Source organism: Eucyclogobius newberryi, unplaced genomic scaffold (genome assembly GCF_026437365.1).
Source record: "Eucyclogobius newberryi isolate DKJ021-1_F unplaced genomic scaffold, fEucNew1.0.hap1 SCAF_16, whole genome shotgun sequence".
In the NCBI taxonomy this organism is placed as follows: domain Eukaryota; kingdom Metazoa; phylum Chordata; class Actinopteri; order Gobiiformes; family Gobiidae; genus Eucyclogobius; species Eucyclogobius newberryi.
In genome coordinates this window covers 21,818,327-21,839,627 of record NW_027315790.1, presented here as the reverse complement: position 1 = coordinate 21,839,627, position 21,301 = coordinate 21,818,327, and the positions used below count along the sequence as shown (strand labels likewise).

The 21,301-nt window shown below is 40.0% G+C and overlaps 2 protein-coding genes across 39 annotated transcripts in view; one reads left to right on the top strand and one right to left on the bottom strand.

Annotated features, from left to right (window-relative positions):
- The window catches only part of rplp1 (ribosomal protein lateral stalk subunit P1), a 264,746-nt gene that overhangs the window by 201,516 nt on the left and 41,929 nt on the right, over positions 1–21,301 (bottom strand). The window contains exon 4 of one of the 30 annotated variants that reach the window (XM_072447910.1): positions 10,053–10,066. The exons of 22 other annotated variants lie outside the window; for them this stretch is intronic. In XM_072447910.1, the coding sequence (XP_072304011.1) occupies positions 10,065–10,066 (2 nt within the window). In that variant the 3' untranslated portion in view covers positions 10,053–10,064. 7 more of the 30 variants (XM_072447902.1, XM_072447906.1, XM_072447908.1 and 4 more) reach the window with 7 other exon arrangements.
- The window catches only part of ptk2aa (protein tyrosine kinase 2aa), a 70,048-nt gene that overhangs the window by 19,764 nt on the left and 28,983 nt on the right, over positions 1–21,301 (top strand). For 6 of the 9 annotated variants that reach the window (XM_072447887.1, XM_072447884.1, XM_072447885.1 and 3 more), the window contains exons 1-7: positions 5,315–5,591; positions 7,530–7,786; positions 11,361–11,530; positions 13,349–13,436; positions 13,671–13,750; positions 13,944–14,006; positions 15,960–16,014. In XM_072447887.1, coding sequence (XP_072303988.1) covers positions 5,468–5,591; positions 7,530–7,786; positions 11,361–11,530; positions 13,349–13,436; positions 13,671–13,750; positions 13,944–14,006; positions 15,960–16,014 — 837 coding nt within the window. In that variant the 5' untranslated portion in view covers positions 5,315–5,467. Of the gene's footprint in view, positions 1–1,468; positions 1,496–5,311; positions 5,592–7,529; positions 7,787–11,360; positions 11,535–13,348; positions 13,437–13,670; positions 13,751–13,943; positions 14,007–15,959; positions 16,015–21,301 lie in introns of those variants that run through there. The other 3 variants (XM_072447888.1, XM_072447882.1, XM_072447889.1) reach the window with 2 other exon arrangements.

The following is a 21,301-nucleotide window of genomic DNA, read 5'->3' as shown; positions in this document are numbered from 1 at the left end:
GGATTAAGGAGGTCAATGTTAGGGCTGCGTACTCTGAGAACATCTCGTGAAATATGATAATCACCTTGAATATTATATTGCATTGATTTTACTATTTTACGAACAAGCCTAGAACCATAACATAAAGACTAAACCAGGACTGAATAATTAATTGTTTCACTTGTTGCAGGCCTGATTAGGTCACACATTTAAAAACGTATATTCTAATAAACTAGCTTTTAGGAACTTGACCAATGTCCTGCCGTAACATACAGTATATGAGGTTGTGTTTTTTGTCATTTATTCGTGCATATTTTTGCGCAGCATCAATTTATCTCCTTCTCAATGGCTCAGAATGCTCTGTTCTACCTGATGATGGCATGAGGTGTATGCATAGAAATAAAGTTAACCCTTTCCTTACATACATATATATACAAATGTTTGTTTCAAGTTTTAGGAAATAAAAAAACCAGTGGCTGCAATGAAAAATCAACTAATTGTGACTAGTCGACTATAAAAAGTACCGGTAATTTTATTTTGATCATCGTAAGTGTTTTCTGAACTTTACAGACTCTAAAACACATTCAAAAAATTGAATTGAACTTTAAAGAAACTAGACTAATTGTGACTTCTGTTATGGACTTTGGGTGCCATAACTTTCTTTTTTTTGTTGGATGCCAAACCTTCCTAAATTATAGATTCAAATGTTTCTTAGTTTGTTTTCATCTGGTCTTTCCCTGTTTGTTTTTGTTGTGTGTGTCTGTTTTTTTATTTTGAAAAATGAAATAATAATGTCAAAAAACAATAAGCATTCATTAATAATACACTTTCTATTCTTTATACTTTCTATCTAGAAGCCTTCAATTCATCATGTTTCAACCTTTATTTGGTTGATAATATATTCAAAAAGTGTCAGTGTACAATAGAAATAATCGTTTGACTAGTCGACTACTAAAATAATCGTTAGCGACTGCCGTAGCTAAGATTAATGCATGTATTTCTTGCACTGCAATAACCATATTTCAAACCCTTCTCTCTAAACATTGTAATAATTCGTTATAGCTCCTGGTGTGCTTTACAGATGCAGGAAATGACTGCACTGCCATCCATAATGCAGTAACTAACGCCCGCTGTAATTGACCACAGATTTTATTAAGATATGGATTCATGAATTTCAAAAGCGCTTTCATCCCCGCCTCATTTTTTCCCGTTGAATCGTCGGCCCGCTTCTCTCCCTCGCTATGAAACGCTCTTTAAAACCGCTCGCACACGGTGATGTTGTGAGAGCGAGCTATTGACCTTTGAATCAATACTTTGAGTCATTCCCGTAGATATTGATCTGTTTTTGAAAGTAGTTCATTAATCACACTCGGAGCCGACGCCGGATTCCGTTTTAATGAACTGCGCATTAACAATCTGCAAATACGTTTTTGATGAAGCTAATCATTCGGTTTCAATTAACGGCGTTCCTTCTTTGTTTGTCTTTCAGATATTTCCAGGATTGCGTACTACACGGGTGAGTCAATGGAAACGCTGTCTGAAACGCAGCTTCTTGTTTGCTTTCCCACACGAGTACAAATCAAACATTTACAGTGGTCTGATCGATACTTGTCACAAATTAGAATCAGAAAGAATCAGAATCGGAAAAGGTTTATTGCCAATGAACAGAATTCACAAACATAGGAACTTGCTTTGGTGCAACATAAAACAATGAATGAATTAATGAATTAAAATGTAATGGTAAGTGGATCGATGGTCTGATCCGCAACATTATTTCCTTTTACTTCTAAATATTCTGCCTGATTCTGTTTTTTAGATTTCTACAAACGTACGACTAATTTGCAAAGGTCTTTGTATTAATTAACAGTTCACGTGTCAGTTCAAAGTTTGCCTAGAGGAACGAGGACGAATGAGCCCCCAAAATATGAATATTTAAGTGTTAAATCTACTCAAACGCACTGCCTTCTGAATATATATAACCCAAATAGACATTATGAAGCACCCAAACATTTCTGGCACAGCATTTGGTCGTTACTAACGTTAAAACATAGAATATTTTCCCTTCTATCTTAAATGTTGACCCAGTACATATGTATGATGTCATCTTTTTGATCTAAATGTTATCTTAAAATCTAACATATTTGCTTTTGGATCAACATGACACAATATATTTTAAAAGGGTAAATTTTTGCATGAATAACAACAAAATAATAAATGTATTTGACTTTAAGCCTCAAGATTGTGCTCAACATGTGTGGATTCTCAAAGGATTTCTATGACTCATTTGTAAGGCCACTCAGTCAGCTCAAGAAGACCACCACTGTCTCATTACAAAGCTTTTGAGAAAGCAGTAGCTCAGTTGGTTGATTAGCTTGTCTCTCTCTCATGTGAAGCATAAACAGTTAAGTGCTCTTGGGAGATCGGCGTTTTCAGGAGGAGAAAGCACTAATTGCCCAATGCGGGTTTTAGTGCGAGTGTGAAAGACGATTCATCCGACAGATCTGAGCGAGTGGGCGCCGGGGAACTCACTGTATCGGCACAAAAACACGTGTTAATAAATGCACATTCCGGAGTACAACTGAAAACACAAAGAAGTAGAAAATCATTTTACATAGGGAAAAAGAACATTGAAAAATATCTTACTGTATGTTTCAATAATAGGATTCTGTTCAGTGTTCATATTTTAAGCATGTTGCGCGCTTTATGATTATTGTGAGAAAATCAAACCTTCTGAATGACAAAAATGTATTTAGAGTGACAAAAACGGCCAGATAAAGTCGTTAACATTTAGGTGTATTTTTAGGCTCGTAAAAAAAGCTAATTTTCTTTCTAAAATTGTCCGGATTGATTGTTTTATTTCATTTACAGTTACCGTTTTTTCTGGACTATAAGTTGCTCTGAAATATAATATAAAAAAAAAAAAGCATAATAGAGAAGAAGAACGTATAAGTCGTTCTGGAGTATAAGATGCACCCAGCCAAAACTATGAAAACAGGTGCAACTTATAGTCCAGAAAATACGGTATATTGTTATTTTGTATTATCGATTAACGGAGTAATATTTACATCCCGGGTTGACAAAAAAACTGAAATCTAAACTATGAACTGACAAATGACTGTAGTAAAAGAATGTATTTCAGAACATGTTTATTCAAATCTAAACTACACGGCACAGGTAGTTTTTTTGCAGAATATGACGGGATATTTTGTTTGTGGAGCAAATGACGGCGCCTCAAAAATTGTAGTCTTTGTTACTATTCAAATTGCAATTTCAATTTTGATTGCAGTTAATCTTGACTCCCTGGCCCTGGCTGAGGTCTTTTTTTGCAATGCACTCATTTCTTTGTCTTTTACTACTACTTTACTGACATAAACTGTACGTCCTTTGTGAGTTTATCCTTCACAGTGGCTTAATTATACTTGTCCAGAAGCCAAGAGTGGGTTAGAGGTAACGGGAGCCACATTGAAGTCATCCAAAATGATGTCCTCTCATTCTTGACAACATCCGGCCCGCTGACAAAAGGCTCTGAATAGTCCCCCCTCCACGCTCCCCCGTCGGCCCTCCCAACCCCCCTTCAACCCCCCGTCCCGCTGCATTTTCATAACAATGGAGGTGCAAATTATAAGAGCCACACGTGCACGTCCCAAACACAAAGCTCGGCCCAAGGTGACATTAAGGTTTTTGGGGTTTTGTGCCGAATGAAGAGATGGAGCCTCCTCGGTTCAGAATATAAGAATATATTCATACTGGGCAGTGTCAGTGTGATTTATCGTAGCTTACGTTTGGGTTGCATTCGTACGTACAGTGAGCATCTCTAGAGACTGAAAGTAGGTTTTCTGTGCCTCGGGGAAAAGAGGAAAAACGTGCAGAAGAAGCGAGTTCTGGGTTAATGTTGGAGAAATTCAAATGCATTTTCACTGTATAAAAACGACACAGTTTAAGTGTTCGACTGTATCACGTATGTTGGATAAACCCACTGATGAAAGTTTATCCTAAATGGGTTCTGTACATTCAGACACGTATAAGCGGTAATGGGGAAACAAGGAACAATTTAGGATGTTCTTTAATGATCTGTTCATAAATTACAATACCCTTTTCTTACTGGCATTTCAACATTGATTTTCAAAGTTCTTGATGATTACATTCACATATAACATAAAAAACATGTCTTAAAATCTATTGTAGTGTTGTCATGATAGTAACATTCCAAACTTGATACAAAGAATAAGCTCAATGTCGAAAACTATGACTTTGATTTTGTTTTGAAATTTTTTTTTTAAAAAAAATCGGTACTGTCTTTATGTCAACACGTCTCATTTTGTCATTTAATGTAATTATTTTAGTATTGATACCTATTTAGATGAGTTATTTAGTTTTAATACTGGTTTTAGTATTGATTAGTATCAGATTTTCATACTTTCAACAACGCATATCTCTTGTATCCTTAGCTGAGTTGATGCATTCAAAATGATCCAGTGGACTAGACTACATTACAGACAACTTAACATTATTCAGTAGTTATCAAATGCCAGATCGACTTGACATTTAAACATTTCACTTTCACCATTTCCCATTTTGCGTTCAAGCCAGCACTTCTTGTCACGTTTTTATCAGATGGCTTTTGAAGGATTTGGCATTGCACCTGGCTCGTCGGCGGTCGTATCAGCATTAGCCTGAGGTCGCCCTGATAAACAGCAGTCGGTGGGAGGAGATGTCCATTGAAAACGCCTGGAACAGGATTAGCATATTAATAGCATCTGGCTCCTCCTGCTCCTCCTGCTCCTCCTGCAGCCTCTCCACTTCCCTCTTGTCCCTCACTCAACTCTCTGTAGCGCCGCTCTGTCCTTGTCCTTTCACTCAAGCTCAAACAATTGTTGCTCCACTTCTCTCTTCACTCGTTTTTCATCTAACTCGATGCGGAAAAGGAGTTGACAACTTATCAGCCAACTTTATATCACTTGGAAAATAGTCTGTGCCTTGTATCCACCGGCTCTTTTACTTGACTTTGCAGCTTTTTTGGCAAACTGTCCTCTCTCTGTGTCGTCGAAATAGCTTGAACTTTCCCCTAAGCGACCGGCGCGATTTGCTTTCACTTCCAAGGCAACTGGGTAACTACGAGGCACTGGCATGGGGCAGAAACCAGACGCTTAAGCAACAAAGCAAGCAAGAAGTGACCAAGAATTGGACTCAAAAACGGGACGAAAAGTTTGATTTGAAGTAGAAAAGGTTCCCGGGCAAACCAGGGATCACACCAACTGCTGAACTTCACTGAACCACGGACACGGTTGAAGAAAACTGTTGCTGTCTTTGAACTTTTTGGCGGTTGGACTGTGTTTGGCAAAGCATGGACAAAGCTGTTGACAGAATCCGGAGGCAACAATTTATGCTTCGGAGACGGCGGTAGTTATTTGGGTTATGGGACGATTGTGCGAGGATCTCGGGTTCTGTTGTTTGTTGACGTAACCTTTTTTGGACGTCTTTGTTTGCGATGAGGGTTTGCGAAGCCACCAGTTGTCCGTCCGTCCTGGATCGAGACAGACCCAGAGGAAGGAGGATATGTGTTTCCATGGCGTCAGGTGGCTGCGGACGTTTCCTCATGTGCTGGGACCGAGGTATGAATGAAATCTTTTATAAGGGGAAAAATGCACAGGTTGGAGACGGTGACACCTGACTCCGCGGGAACAGGGCAGAGATGTCTGCGCTGCAAAAGTACGTCTGGTCACTTTTGTACCACGTGCAGTAGTTTTGATTGGTCTAACTCACAATTGTATCTTCATTTTTGTTATACTTGTCGAAACATATCCAATTTCCAATAATGGAAGAGGATTTTTTTGTCTATAAATGATCCCAGAAAGTTTCCTACAATGTTTTTTTCTGACCATAATACCTACTTATTCTGTTTCGCCATTTATGTGTTGCCTGTGGGATTTTGTTGAGAGTGCACATTTCAAACACCTCCAGGAGCTTTCACATTAGAGAGAAGACTGAAACATGAACCGCTGAACATTGACACAAATGCAAAGAGTGTCATGCGTTTGCAGAGATCTAAACTACAGAGCTACTTACTTTTATATAGAATAAGACAGGATAAGTTGCTGTTTGCAAAGGAAATGATGATAAATAAAGGCAGTTCTTGAGATTTTCCTATTTTGATCTGTTTGCGATTTATCTATTAGTAATACAGTTGAATTAAGAAGAATCGTTTCTCTTTTTTTAACCTTAACTATGATAACAATGCCATGATTGTAGTGTTTTACCCCTCTGGTCTTGGGTTTATTGGCCTCTTGCATTACACAGATTTTGTAGGTGTATTTTACAATTTATAAAAGAGCCAAATATACACATTTCATGAGTTAAATGTAGGTTGCTGTGTTGTAACTGTGAGCTAGAGGTGCTGTTGTAAGGATTCAAAGGATTCGCTATTGAACTAGAAGATTCCCAGTGAGTTTGGATCGTGCCCCGTCCTTACCATTGCAAATGTCTTTATTAAACAACAGTTGTTTCTGTCATGTGCTTGTTAAAACATTAACATATGAAAACAGGCACCACATTGTGTATCTGCAGTTGCAATTTCAGACATTCCTTGTTCATGGAATTAAATAGTTCTCCTCTGAAATGACTTAATAGCTCATAAAAGCAGCATTGGGTTCTGCAGTAGCTTTATTACAGTAAACAGATCCTCTCACAGCATAATAAAAACACAATGTGCTCCAGGAAATGTGTCAGTGTCCGCACTTGTAACGCAGGAGAGCCACTTCTCTGGGTCTCATTGTCCTCGAACACATCACACACTGAGCCTTGACCCACAGCACACTCCTCTGTGTTAAGTATCACATTGTTTCGCTGCATTTCATCTTTGCCGATTCACGTCATTTGAGCTCTGGAGATATTTCCTTTGAAAACCACCGTCATTGAATTATATTCTTGTGGGAAAGTGAAGGGGAATTGAATTAAAGAAATTGGTCTGATGCATTCTCTTCATACTATCGTTTTATCACTCTCATTACCATTTATATTGAATTTAACCAGACATTTTGGAAATAGTTGAAGTATTCAAAGTTACTTGCAAGCATACAGTTTCCACATTAAATTATATTTTTTGGCCCTTCCGCTTTATTACCTTGAACCACATGCTCACATCTCGCCACAGATCTGACATGTAACTTTGACTATTGGCTTTTAACTATAAAGAGAATATTCATGAATAAATTGTATTATTGCCATTGGATGTAATAATGCCTCTGTCTTTGTCATAAAAGGTATTTTCTTGTATGTTTTTAGAGTCTTTTGATGAATCGTTGCAGTGCTACCTGCTTGGCTCCGTGGAGATAAATATGTTTAATTCCATAGTGTGGAACATTCCAGGCAAAGCAATAACTTCTCCACGGTGACAAGCAGGTGGCCGACCATTCAGCAGAAAAAAGTACATATTACATCTTAAAAATGCCTAGTTTATTCCCCAAAACCCTAAAACATTTGAAAGGATTTTGTGCCATGGATCATTATTTGTGCCATGCTGGGTGTAATTTGCCGTTCTCATTTGTTTTCAGAATATGACCGACACTTAGCTGCAGCGGTGGCAGCAGGGAAGACCATGGCCACAGCCTACATGGAGCCCAACCTGAACCACGCCTTTCTGGGAGGAGCCAAGTCGCGCCTGAGCACCGGCGCGTCGGACCGGATCGTGGCTGCGTTGGCGCCCGGATCTGTGGACCGGGTCCTCAAAGTCTTCCACTACCACGAGACCAACACGGAGCACAGCTGCTGGTACTCCAACATCCGCTACGGAGACGCCACCGATGTCAGGGTGAGGACAAGTGCTTTAAATTCTAAGATTCTAATTACATTTTTATACCACAAACACACTTTTCTAACTAGTTGGGCTGGGCAATATTGAAAAAATGTACAGTATATCCCAATGTTTTGGTTAATATCCCGATAACGGTGGTCAGACAATAGTGTGTCAATACTACAAAAATGTGTTCAAACATGTCTTTAAATGCATTAGTTTAGTTTTAATTATTATAAAAACTTATCACGCTTATCTGCTATTTTGTAGACTTCTTTTACTATAAACGAGATTCTCGATATTCACATTTCGCATATGTTCAAAACAACATTCACACTATTATTCCTATATTATTCCTATAAGTTATCTGTCCTTTTCCCCTGTATCTATCTGCGTTGTAACACCAAAATTTCCCCATTTGTGGACATTAATGGCATATCTTATCTTATCTTCTTATCAAACTTTCCACATATTTCCCACCTCGAAAATGGATTGTAATTTTTAAGCCAAAATAAAAGTAGTTTGATTAATATTTCTACCTGGTCTTATACTAGTTCTGCTACAGATCGAGCCTTTTTTTTTTCCGATTTATATATATTTTTTAATTATTTTTTTATTTAGTTATGTGCTTTTTTCCAATATCAATACCTTCAAATGAATATCCAATATCGATACTAGTTTAGTATTGGTTAGCATCTGCGTATAGTGTTTTGGACAAACCTTCAGTGCTGTGTTGTGGACATAAATCGGTTTATTGTTTCATATCGGTTTCACATTTCTGTTTCGCAGCTCATTTTGTACTGACCTAACATTGTGTCTCGACTGCGATGAATCAATTCTGTCTCGTGACAACACCTTTAAATTACACACAAGTTTGTTCACAACATAAACTGTGCTTAAAAAGTGCTTTTAGAGTGGTTTACAATGTGCTGACTACCCAGATCTGTCACATATGAACCATACGTTTAAATCTATGTTTCTAATGCTCTCGGAATAGCCATGAACCATTACTTTAGTTTGTTCCGTTATAAAATCAATGGTAAAACAAAGTGTTATCGAATTATCATGAAAACCCTGACCCTTTTTTGATACCAACATGGGCAAAAACCATTTCAACAACAAAGGAGAATGGCCATCAGTCACGGCCATCTGGGACAAGTCGACAGCAGAGGCCAAAGAGACCTCAAAACCAAATTATGTCAAGTAACCAAGTTTCTGCTTTTGACCCCTTTCAGAAAGACCACTCGTCCACCCATTCTCCACAGCTGCCTGTTCACGATAGAAATAACTGAACAAACGGGCGCTCGGCAACAAAAGAATGAACAATTAAATCAAACATTTTATTGTTCAATTTGATTTCATTTCATGTACCGTACTGTATTTTCTGGACTATAAGTCGCACCGGAATATAAGTTTTACCAGCCAACAAATTCATAACAGAGAAGAAAAAAAGCATTTATAAGTCGCACTGGAGTATGAAATGTTGTTGCAAGTGTGAAAATAACAAATAATATCACATTTAAGTCGCTCCGAAGTATAAGTATATAAGTATAAGTCGCACCCCGGGCCAAAACGATGAAAAAAGTGCGACTTATAGTCCGGAAAATACGGTAGTTCCTCTCAAACGAAGTATGAAAGTAGTTGGTTTTCCGAGTCTAGACTACATCACGGCTAAAGAAGTCGTGACGCAAACGGACAAGGACAGAAACGTGAATAAATTTCTCTCTGAATGAATCATAACTGAAGAGGAAACACGGCCCTACCATTGTTTGTTGACAGTCAGACTCCATGCTACGTTTCAGGACTCTGCGGATGTTTATTACGTCCTATAATAAGCGTGGTTTTCCTGTACAGTCGGGCCGTGCACCGTGTAGCACGGGCCGTTATCCCTTCTACAAGATTAACTTTAATACTGTGCAATGACATAAAGTGACTCCTACCGCTACAGCATAAATCAGCTTTTAGTGTTGGAAGCCCTGAGCACACGGATCTCCCTCTCCAAGTGGTTCAAAAGGTGTTTGGGTTTGTTTTTTTCTGCTCGTCCTTCACTCAAGGTCCGAATGTCTTCGCTCATGAAGGACACTGTAAATTAAACATGTTTTTCTTCTAAATGCACGTATGCTGGGGCCAGTGCGTTGTCCGCCTGCACCGCCTTAGTCCTCTGAAAGCTTTTAGGTGACGTCCCAAGACTCTCGAAATGTGCTCAAACTTTCAACACTCTCGCTCTTTCCCTCTTCCAATCTTTCTCTTCCTTTCTGTCTCCTCTTTTTTTGTCCTTCTCTACCCCTTTCTCTCCCTCTCTCTTTCTTTTTCCTTTCTTTCCCTCTCTTTTTCTCCTTCCCCCTTTCTCTCACTCTCTCATTTACTTCTCCTCTCGCTTTCTCTTTCTCTATCGCTTTTTCTCTGTTCTTTTCCCCCCTTCTCTCTCTACTTCCTTTCTCTATCTCTCTCCCCCTTTTCTCTCTCCCTTCCTGCCTCTCTCTCACCTCTTCTTTTCATCCCTCTTCCTCTGTATGTAGGTCAGAGCCACTCGACTTGGGCACTGGACATGTCTGTGTATGTGTGTCTATTGTGTGTGTATGTGTGTCCGGTGTGTATGTGTGTCTGGTGTGTGTGTATGTGAGTTTGGGGTGTATGTGTGTCTGGTGTGTGTTTTGTATGTGTGTGTGCGATGTCTGTCATGTTGTTTGGGTTGAACGTCAATCGCTGGAGGTCAAACACTCGCTCGCTGACACCGCCGCTGTTGACCACATGCAAAATGTTACCAAGATTTGTTGCCACTGGTAGATTCTGTGTTTTTAATGCACAAAATGTGGGTTTTAACTCCGACTAATTCCAATACAATATTTACTCATTACATTTTCAAGTCTTGTCATCCCTGCTACAGTATACCAACCTTTTTAGGATATGAGTTTTGACCCTTTTGAAATACTGTAGTTTGGTTGTTAAGTTTTGAATTACTAGTGGATTTTTATACACATTTTGAACCAGAAATATTATCTAATACTTAATTATCAGGATTTGACTGGCCATGTTAATGTACCCTCTGTTAAATTTCTCCTCTAAAGACAAGTGAAGATGTTGAATCATTACGTATTTTATTTTTCTCCAACTTAAAGGTTGAATGGACGATTTTTTTGGCACAAATCTAAATCTTATTTCCTCGTGGCGTGGACTTCCGATTCGTCCTGCCACGTATCAATCATAAAACGCACGTACCGCTTACCTGCAGCCGCGTGCGGCTCATCCCACATTTCCGCGTGTCTAAGCGCATTGAGCTATCATAATATAGTTCCCCTCAGTGTACGGGGCAAAATGAAGACGGAGAAAGACTGTTCGAGTTGACTCAGAAGTAGACTGAAATCTACGGGAGACGAGAGATGCGATGTGATCCGTCGCGCTAATAAACAAACGCACATGTGTGTTGTATCAGTCCGCACGGGGGAGTGCGCATGCACACTTCCTTCTGCGTTCTCAAATCGCCGAAAAATCGTCCATTGCGCCGTTAACTGAGCTCTCAACAATAAAAAAAAACAACTATAAACTCTCAAATAATCTTCTCACTAAAGTCGATTTCATTTTCTGTCTTTAGGGAATCATCCAGAAGATCCTTGACATCTACAAAGTGCGCTGGACGTCGTGTTTCGGCCTGCGCCTCAGTAACACCTCCTCCAGGGACCAAGTGCACTGGCTGCACCCGGACCTGGGCGTGTCACATGTGAGGGAGAAGTACGAACAGGCCCGCCAAAACGAGGAGTGGAGGTAACCAATTAAGTCATCATCTCAGTTCCTATGAATATATCTGATCTCTTACCAAGACAAAAGATTATAGCAGTAATAGTTACAAACACAATTTTACAACATCATCTAGATTAAATACTAGCAAAAGCAAAGATTGAAGTGAAACAAATTTGGACTGAATACTGACATTAAAGGTGCATGTTGTAACTTTTCATGCTTGTGTTGCTATTGGTTGTCCTGGAATGTAACCAACGATTATTTTGCCAGTCGATTAGTTTAGCTATTATTCTTTTGATTAATTGGCCTGTTGAATTAGTTAGTAAATAGTTTGGATCGTGAAAGGCCTGTGTAGTTGGCTTTTTTCCACTGTATTTGACCCAGATGAAGTTAAAGTTATGACGCATACGTTTAGTTATTGCTTGGTTTATTTCATATACCTTGTCTTGTGTAGAAAACACATTGACAAACAAGTGCAAAAAGCTCAAAGTGCTCAGTAAAACATTAAAACTAACAGCATAAACAATGGATATAAGTTACAAAATGCTAAAAGTACCATAAAACATTTTGATGCAGTGAAATAAGCAAGCTAAAAAACATTAATTGCTAAAAAAGTAGTAAAATGTTAATTGTATGCACTACCTTGATGGTGTTTTATCAGAAACACCAAATTTATGTTTATGTTGTCATTTTGGTGTAATTCCTGCTTTCTCCTAATTTATAAAACCTCTTCTCACAGCATATGGCATGTTTTAGAGGCTAATGATTATTTGATTATTAAACAAGTTGCGATTCATCAGTGAACTTGTTTCAGCCCTACTGGAATCGTCCACATGTGCTTTATATTTGCTGTATTTGACCTACTTTGATTTAAGTCTCATTTCATATAATCTCCTGTATTTAATATAATCTCCTGCATTGTAACACTGTGCCGTCCTGTGCAACAAGTGATCGTTCAGTATTCCGGTAAATTGATTTGGAGCCACTGCTTTACTAAACTCGTGCAGTCTGCCCCATTGTCCTGCAAAGTATCTGCAGTGATAAACTGTTGAAGGCTTCATGAGAAATGCCCCACTCTTTATCATATGTAGATAAGGGGCCGTGTGTGTGGCTTGTGAGCAGTGCAGTTAATATGTAAATCAAGTGTTGTATATTACATTTATTGTGGTGGTTTGGCACTAATGCTATTCAAGGGTCGAGCTCCTTAGCTCTGAGAACATAAACGCAAAGACAACCAGATGCCTGCTTTGTCTGATAAAGTCAACAACTCCTGTTCTCCCTGTCTAGCACTTTTTTTTTTCTTTTTTTTTTAATTTTCCATCTGTTTTGTTTATTGCTAACCAGAAAAGACTATTATTGTGAAATAGGGTAAAAGTTAGTTGTTGACTTTAACAAATGTGCATGGACAGAAGCAGCTGTTGTAGAAGTAGATATGGGTTTTTTCATGGCAGAAACCGATGGCAGTTCATTCATTCTGCTGATACTTTTGGGCCCTGTTTTACCACAATCCTATGAGAAAGCAATGTCACCTTTTATGCAGTTTCCTACTTATTTTTGGTCTTGTTGTCAATTTTAATCATTGGTTTAAGGAATAAAGCAAATATTATAGAAGCTATCACTTGAAACATCCCAAAAACACTTCTCTCCTGAGCCATTTTAAGAACAGTTTAGAGGGGGCTCTTGAATTTTCACATGTAAAAAATACTCAACTGCTTAATTGTCCCGTTTTACTTGAATTCCACCTAATATGATTTAAACCTTCGTAATAAAGCTTAAATCATGGTGGATATCTTCACTCTCACTGCCTCTCACTTATAAATCCCTCTTTTTTTTCAATTTCAGGTATGAACTGAGGATCCGGTATCTTCCGAAGGGCTTTATCCAACAGTTTACAGAAGACAAACCAACACTGAACTACTTCTACCATCAGGTACAGCACACTCACACTCACACTCACACATGCACAAAGGGACCAGACGCTCGCAACACTTCTCCATATTTCATCTTGAGCCTGGAGCCAAAGCTAAAACACATGTCATTGCTCGAAGACCGAGTTGTTTTCGAGGTATTCTGGGTCAGAGAGGCTCCGTCCGTGTGTATTAATAACACAGAACTTTCCCATTTGTTGAACTTAATCTTTTATTTTGTGCTTCTGTGTTTTTAGGTGAAGTACGACTACATGACAGAGATGGGAGACAAGGTGGAACAGGATGTAGCACTCAAACTCGGCTGCTTAGAAATCAGGTGACAACTACTACTACTTTTATATTGGATTTTTGTGGTTACATGTTTTTGCTTTTGACTCACCCAAACTTGGAGAAATCCTTTACTTTACCCTCAATGATGCGTTTGTGCAATCTTACAAGCTCCGTGTTGTTTGTTGCATGAGTGTAAATATATATTTGGATCCATTCCCTGAATTTTATGTACATTTCAGGAGGTTCTTCAAAGAAATGAGAGGGAACGCTTTGGACAAGAAATCCAACTATGAACTCCTGGAGTGAGTATTGACTTATTCACCGCATACTGTTTATTTCCCAACTTTTGCCTGTTTACTGTTTTTCTAGCTCAGCTCTTGTCTAATTGTTACTTTATACATCACTCGGAAGAATGGGAAGATCAAGAAGTTTGTGTGAAAGTTATGTCCACATCAGTTTGCGAATTGCTGAAGAAGGAACATGATTTGTTGTGGCCCTTGACGAGAGGAATTTGAAAGGAAGTCGGTCTAAAATATCTTTATCTTTTATCCGGATTGTAGTTTTTAATTATATCTCACTACAAAGCAAGACCTTGATGACGCACAAAGCCATAACCGTGACCTTTCGGAGCTGATTGGGGCTCGTGATTCCTTTTGAAATTTGGCTTCACAGAAAAGATGTTTGGCTAAGCATTTACCCAGGTCACTGATGTATTGGCAGCTCGGCCTGTGTTATCCCCTCGTTAGTTCTGATTTGATCCGCTATCGGTTTCCAGCCCGTGACAGCACAGAGCCGCTCTTAACAAGGCTCGGCTCCGACGCTGCCGGGTTTTTAATGAGCATCTCAAATTTGAAGGTCTCTTTTCTCTGCGTCCATCAGCCTAATGAGTTTTCCAATTAACCGAAAGCGTGCGCCGATGTCTCCATTGTTCCTGTCCTTCTGATTCATTTCTCCTGTGTTTTTTCCTGTCATTGTCTCGCCGGCCTCTTCTTTCCTCTGATTGGAAAACGGTGTTGAGTCATGCATATTTTACACAGAGAAGAGAGGGATTCGCCTTTGGGAGTGTGAAACCGAGAGCCAACGGGGGCAAATGGGACGTGTTGCTTTCATGGCAGCGATGTCTGGCACCCTTTAATCCAAAAAGGGGTCACACAAAAAAGGCTGTTGCTGTGGATCTTTCTAGCAAAATACTCTGAAGTCTATCCATCAACAGATAAACAAAAATGTTTCTGGTTGTCAATTGTGGTATTCATGTATACATTTGTGATATAATTTGTGTCAAAGCTTTTTTTTATTTAACATTGTGTCAAGTGAGGCAAAAATGTTGGGTTACCATTAGCTATGCACCGATACTGATTTTATAACATTTTACTTTTTACAATTAGTTACAAAGGCAGTATCATATTTTCCTCCACAAACAACAAAATATCCCGTCTTATTTTGCACAAAAACTGCAAAACCTGTAGTTTAGATCTGTTCACATATTTTCTGAAACACATGTGGTTCTTTCATATTCATTCAGATTTTTGTCCATTCTCCTGGACGTGTTTAAAATGTGAATTTTGGACAGAATCTTATTGTTAAAACATGAATCGCAAATAAAAAATGTACCGCAATTTTATATTTTTTTTTACAAAATCATGCAGCCTTAGTACTTGGCTTCACGATTGCAAGCACCACATTAATCCAAATTAATTCTCCCAGTCCTTTGTTTATGTATTTTGTTCCTTTGTAGTGTTTCTTATAGTTTAGTTTACCTAAATCTGAATCAGCCTAAACTAATTGTATGGTATTCCTTAATCTTCAACTAGAGTGAAGTGTTTTTCTCACAAACCTTTCATAAAGACCTTCAGTTTTCCCCGGGTGAGGTGACATAACCTCTTTCTTGTTGCTATCGCTCCCCTGGCTCCTCAACTTTCCCACTGAGTATTTTGAGTCATCAGAGCACTTCCTGTTTGGCTCATCTCTGTGTCTGCACTCTCTCTTTTGAACTCCCGCTGCTCGCTCTCTCTGCAGCTGAGTCTTCAGGGGAAACATGAGTGACGCTTTACTCTCTACTTAGTCAGAGCTTTTTGTTACAAGTCTTTCTTATAAACGGCCTTTATTTCTGCCTGACTGAACCGTTAAAATGCCCATGCTCAGTACATGTGGAGAAAAACAACGAGATAAATACGTAATTACTTGTGAATTAACATTCCTTTGTGTAATTACAGCAATAAACGCGCCGCTCTTCCCTTGTGTTTTTCTCGTTTCAGGAAAGACGTTGGTTTGAGGCGATTTTTCCCAAAAGAGCTGCTGGATTCAGTCAAGGTGAGGACAATAAAGTTCATAGGAAACTTGTAAAAAATAAAAAAGTTACTGCGGTGCAATAAACTTATTTTTGTTGGATACAACATTAATTGCAAATGTACTGTACTATCCGAACACTTTTGATGTTGATTAACTTCTCCCAGGGGTTTGAGTACGGTGTTTTCAAGGCTATATACTCAACACGGATGATTGTATTAAAAAAAATAAAAAGTACTGTTTTATATATACTCTTTTTATATACTTTCTCTTTTACCATTTTTGATAAAGCTCAGGATCATTCTAAAACTGTTCAGGAAATGTCTAATTTAGTCCTATTTATGCACTTTTGTTTGTATTGATAGTTTAGTTTCGATACTTTTGACAACTCTAGTTTTTTACTGTCCAGAAAATGCAGAGAGAACATGTCTAGATCCCTTGCGAGTAAGTTATAGTCCATTCAATGACCGCGACATAAGGGGTTCGGGATTAAATGGAACTGTTAGGATCTTTATATAAAACAATCAGGTGTGAACGTCGTGACTTCTACCTTTGCTCGAGCAGTAGCCGTTTGCATGTGCTGCCCGGGGCCCCCTGCATAATGACTGAGCGGTGTGTGTGTGTGTGTGTGTCAGTGATAAATTTATGGCACGTGTTTACGGGGCCGGTCTGTATTGGAGCAGGTTCGATGAAGAGAAAGACCCAGTGACCCGCAAAGCTCTGTGCACCGGCGGGCGTGCAGACAGCTGCTCGGCACAGGGAGACAGAACGGGCCCGTGAATATGGGTGCAACCTCGGGGTCATGCCTAAACCCACTTTCTTTACAAGCACAATGAGGAGGGAGGGAGGGGAGGAGGGAGGGGGGAGGAGGCGCACACGTCCCACACAGCGAGCCCCTCTCTGTCCGTCATGTCTCGCTGACGGCAAACATGTCAGCTGCCCACGGGTTTCGTTGGATCGCTTAAACGGGCCAGTACGGTTCACTTAACAGAGACTTTTTTTCCTTGCTTTTTTTCAAGTAGTTGGTGATGATATGTTGACCGGGGAAGTGCACCTTTAATATCACCGCAGTGTGGGTTCCTAACGCAGACTAGGTTCCTACACACTGAAGGGTCCTGTCTAGAGAGTACATAACGTTGGTTAAAAGCTGTTTGGTGTCGGGGGCTGAGAGAGAGCACATCTGGTGTTTCTGTGGCACTAAAACTCCAATTTGTGTCAGAGAGAGAGGGAGAGGGAGAGACGTACAAGGTAGAGAGGGGGGAGGAAGAGAGAGTGAGAGAAAGAATGAAAGGAGGTAAGGCTAGGGAGAGTGTCACAGTAAAGGGATAGAGAGACTGAGGCCACAGCTGTCATCTACATCATGTGGCCCTGGACGCTTAAAGTGAGGGGTAGTCATTTAATGGAATTATTCTCAGTCAATGGACTTCTCCCTCACACACACACACACACACACACACACACGCTTACACACACACACACACTCACACACGTGCACATGGTGGACATCGGGACTCACAGGAGCAGATGGCTGAAGTATAAACTGTGACCGATGTTAGAGCCAGTCTAATAAAGGCCCAGAGTCTGTTCATTCATATTGACGAGCTGCACCCCAAAGGTTTAGGGAAATTGACCTTTGACATGTCGCTAATCATAGTTTGATTAATCTTAAGGCCTGTCAGTTATTCTCTGGCGTCACACAGATTGGGGCGGTGCTCGATGTTTTGCAAGGTGGATATTCAAATTTGAAGAGAAAAACAGGTGTTGAAATTGGCTCCATCACTAACGATTGTTTTGGCAAATAATTATTGTACATTGAGATTTTTTGAATACATTATCAACCAATTAAAGGTTTAGGTATGTTGACTGAAGGCTTCTAGATAGAGAGAGAATATTTGCAAGTATACATTTTTTTTGTGTCTTTCAGAGTCTGTATAGTTCAGATTACAGTTATCAAACTATGATTACAATTAGTTTTTTAGAGTCGACTAGTCACAATTAGTCGTTGCAGCTCTGGTTGAAATAAGTTTAAGTTTGTTTGTATAAAGATGGGTTTTGTTTTTAGATCTTTTTTGGTCCGTAAACATTTCTGTATGACGGAACGAAATAATAATAATAATAAATATAGTCGCAAGCGGCAATGATCGGCCCTCGCCACGCCGTCGCCGCCACGCCGCAATTGTCCTTTTATTACGCCTACTGCTGAATCTGTGACGCCGTCACATCTTCTCCCCTTTGTTTTACCATCAAAAAGCAATTTTATTTTGAATTCTTGGCAAAATGTGCGGCTTTGCCGCAGAGAGACCGTGACTCTTTGAATAAAAATGTGGATAACTTTTGATGGTCCACCCCTGAAGATGAGTCTCACCAAATTTCAGGTTAATAGGGCTAACGCCCTGGGAGGGGTTTGTGAAAGTCTAAAGTGTAAACATGTTCTGGCGATTTCCCCATTGGAATAACATGGGAGGTTTTGGTCATCGCTACGGCAAAGCCGTAACAATTATGACATGGGTTTCATTGACTTTTTTGATGGGGATGCCAAAATTGAGTTGTGTGTCAAATTTCATATAATTTCGCAAAACTAAACATTTAACCTCCATATAAAATCTGTAGGGGGCGCTGTGGCGCCAAATGAATTTATTTCACTTCAAGTAGGTTTAGGGCAAAGAGTTTAACAACTGATTCTAATTTGACGCAATTCAGACTTAATCTGCGCAAACGGCAGAAATGTTAAATTTGTGAGATTTCTGAAATTCTAGCTACAGTTTGCGGCTTCGCCGCACAGAGACCGTGACAGGTATAAATGTAATTTGAATAACTTTTGATGTCCCACTCATCAGTAGCATTTTCACCAAATTTCAGCTTTTTAGGGCCAACGCCCTGGGAGGAGTTCGTAAAAGTACGACGTTTGGAAAAACTCCCGAGTCATGCTTAGCCATTTTTGAAGCAATATGGCCGACATTTGGTTGGGCGGACGGCGTTGCCGTAATAATATTTTTTACTTCTCTTGTCACCATCTACCTCTGCGCCAAATTTCATGATTCTACGATCGTTAATTTTGAGTGGGCTCCGCCCACTTTGTGTTTTTGGCCCTCTATACAGTAATAATGTTCAATTTGTAAAGTGCTCGTTTAGTGCGCACTTTAGCACGGGCTTCGCCCGTTTACAACGGTAATGTTCCATTTTCCTACTACTAATTAGTATGCACGGGGCGTGCATGAGTGGAGGAGTGCGTTAGTGAGTGTTTGGAAGTGGGCGAGCGCTTCGCGCTCGATTTCGTGCGCACTGCGTGCGCACTTTCGCAGCCGTGCTTCGCACGGCCTTACGGGACTAATAGGCCTCTCGCCAGCTTGTGGCGCTCGGGCCTAATAATAACTTTTATTTATATAGCGCTTTTCAGTGACCCAAAGACGCTGAAATAGAAGCGCTGATGTGAGTGACGAGGCATTTGAGTATGAATAACAAATATCTACACATAATGTGCATAAACAAATTAATTTAAAAAAAACGTAATAAAGCCACAGCGACGTGACATAACTGACTGGTTTGTCTGGCTGGTCCGTGGCCTCTTGTTGTACTTCCGGCTCCTCAGGATGGGTGGGCACCTCTGTGTTTTCCTACAGCTTTGAGAGAGTGTTTGTTTGTGCGCGTCGATGTTGAGGAATCTCAAAACTGCCGGAATGGCTTTAGATGAGAGCACATATTTGGCGTAATAATCTGGAATCAGGAAATGACGACCGAACGCAGATAACGGACAAGAGTGGCGTTGTCCGTGTGCTGACTCTCCACAAGCCAATTTTATTTACTCTATTAAAACTATTTGAGTATCCAGGGAGCGATAAACATAAACAATATAGAAATGATCTAGAGAGCTATTGCAGAAATGATCTCGAAGAGCTATTGCAGTTTTACAGAACAGTTGTGCTTTTTTGGGCCAGGCCTAAACTCAGTGTGTTGTGTCTGACTTAAAACCAATGCATGCTGGGAAAATTACATAAAAACAGCTTCGGAAAACTATACCTTTTTATTATTGATAAGTGAAAAAGGATGAATATATCAATAGATCTGTTTTAGACTTCTGCTTTGACGCTTTAGATGTGTCAAACTTATTTTTTTGTCAATAAATCCGCCGCTGTGAACTGTGAAAAGGCCCGTTTACTTTGGTCACGTGACCCGGGTGCCCTGTACTACTGTAAATCTGTGTTTTTAAGCCCGGACTGCTCTGCTCTTAATCGGCTCTAATCTTAATCTATATAAAGAAGAACTATTTATAGTTTAGGGGCATCTGTACAATGTACCAATAAACTATACGCTTGGATGGACAAATCTCTTTTTGACAATTTATAGTAAAAAAAATGACAAAAAGAACTGATTAAAAATGAAAAGTTATGTTGTAAAAAATTTTACAACAGAATTTATCATGCTTCCGTTATCATTTCCATTTCATTACCCAAATAGTGATTCAAATCAAATCAAATCAAATCAATTTATTTTTGTAAGGCCCAAAATCACAACAACAGTTGCCTCTGAGGGCCACAGGGAGAAATGAATCAACAATGTCTGTGGTGGCGATGGAGTCAGACAATGTCTGTGGTGGCGATGAAGTCAGACAATGTCTGTGGTGGCGAGGGACGATGTCCCAGGGTCCTCTGTCCTTAGACTCTCCTTCTCGGCCAGGAAAAACTACAAAAAAAACCTCTTTGGGAAAAAAGCGTAGAAACCTGGAGGAGTTCCAGTGAAGGAGAGATCCGACTCTCACAGACGGACAGACGGACACAAGGAGACTGGAGCTGGACCCACTCTTCAGGCAGAAGAGGGACCGTCTGAGTCGAGCTGGACCCACTCTTCAGGCAGAAGAGGGACCGTCTGAGGCGAGCTGGACCCACTCTTCAGGCAGATGAGGGACCGTCTGAGTCGAGCTGGACCCACTCTTCAGGCAGAAGAGGGACCGTCGGAGGCGAGCTGGACCCACTCTTCAGGCAGAAGAGGGACCGTCGGAGGCGAGCTGGACCCACTCTTCAGGCAGATGAGGGACCGACTGAGGCGAACTGGAGCCACTCTTCAGGCAGATGAGGGACCGTCCACACAGGGCAGGGACCACTTCACCAGGGGAGGGGCATCTGGGTCAACTATTACATCTAACTCAACGTGTACTCCAACTTTGTCACTCTGTTGGCTCATACAGCGTTTTTACTGTTACTGTTACTATTAATATCGTACTGTTTTAATCTCACGTATATCTTTAGTATTGAGAGCAGTGCTTGTTGATCATCTGTTGTGTTTACTACTCAATCTGTGACACAATAGACCGAAA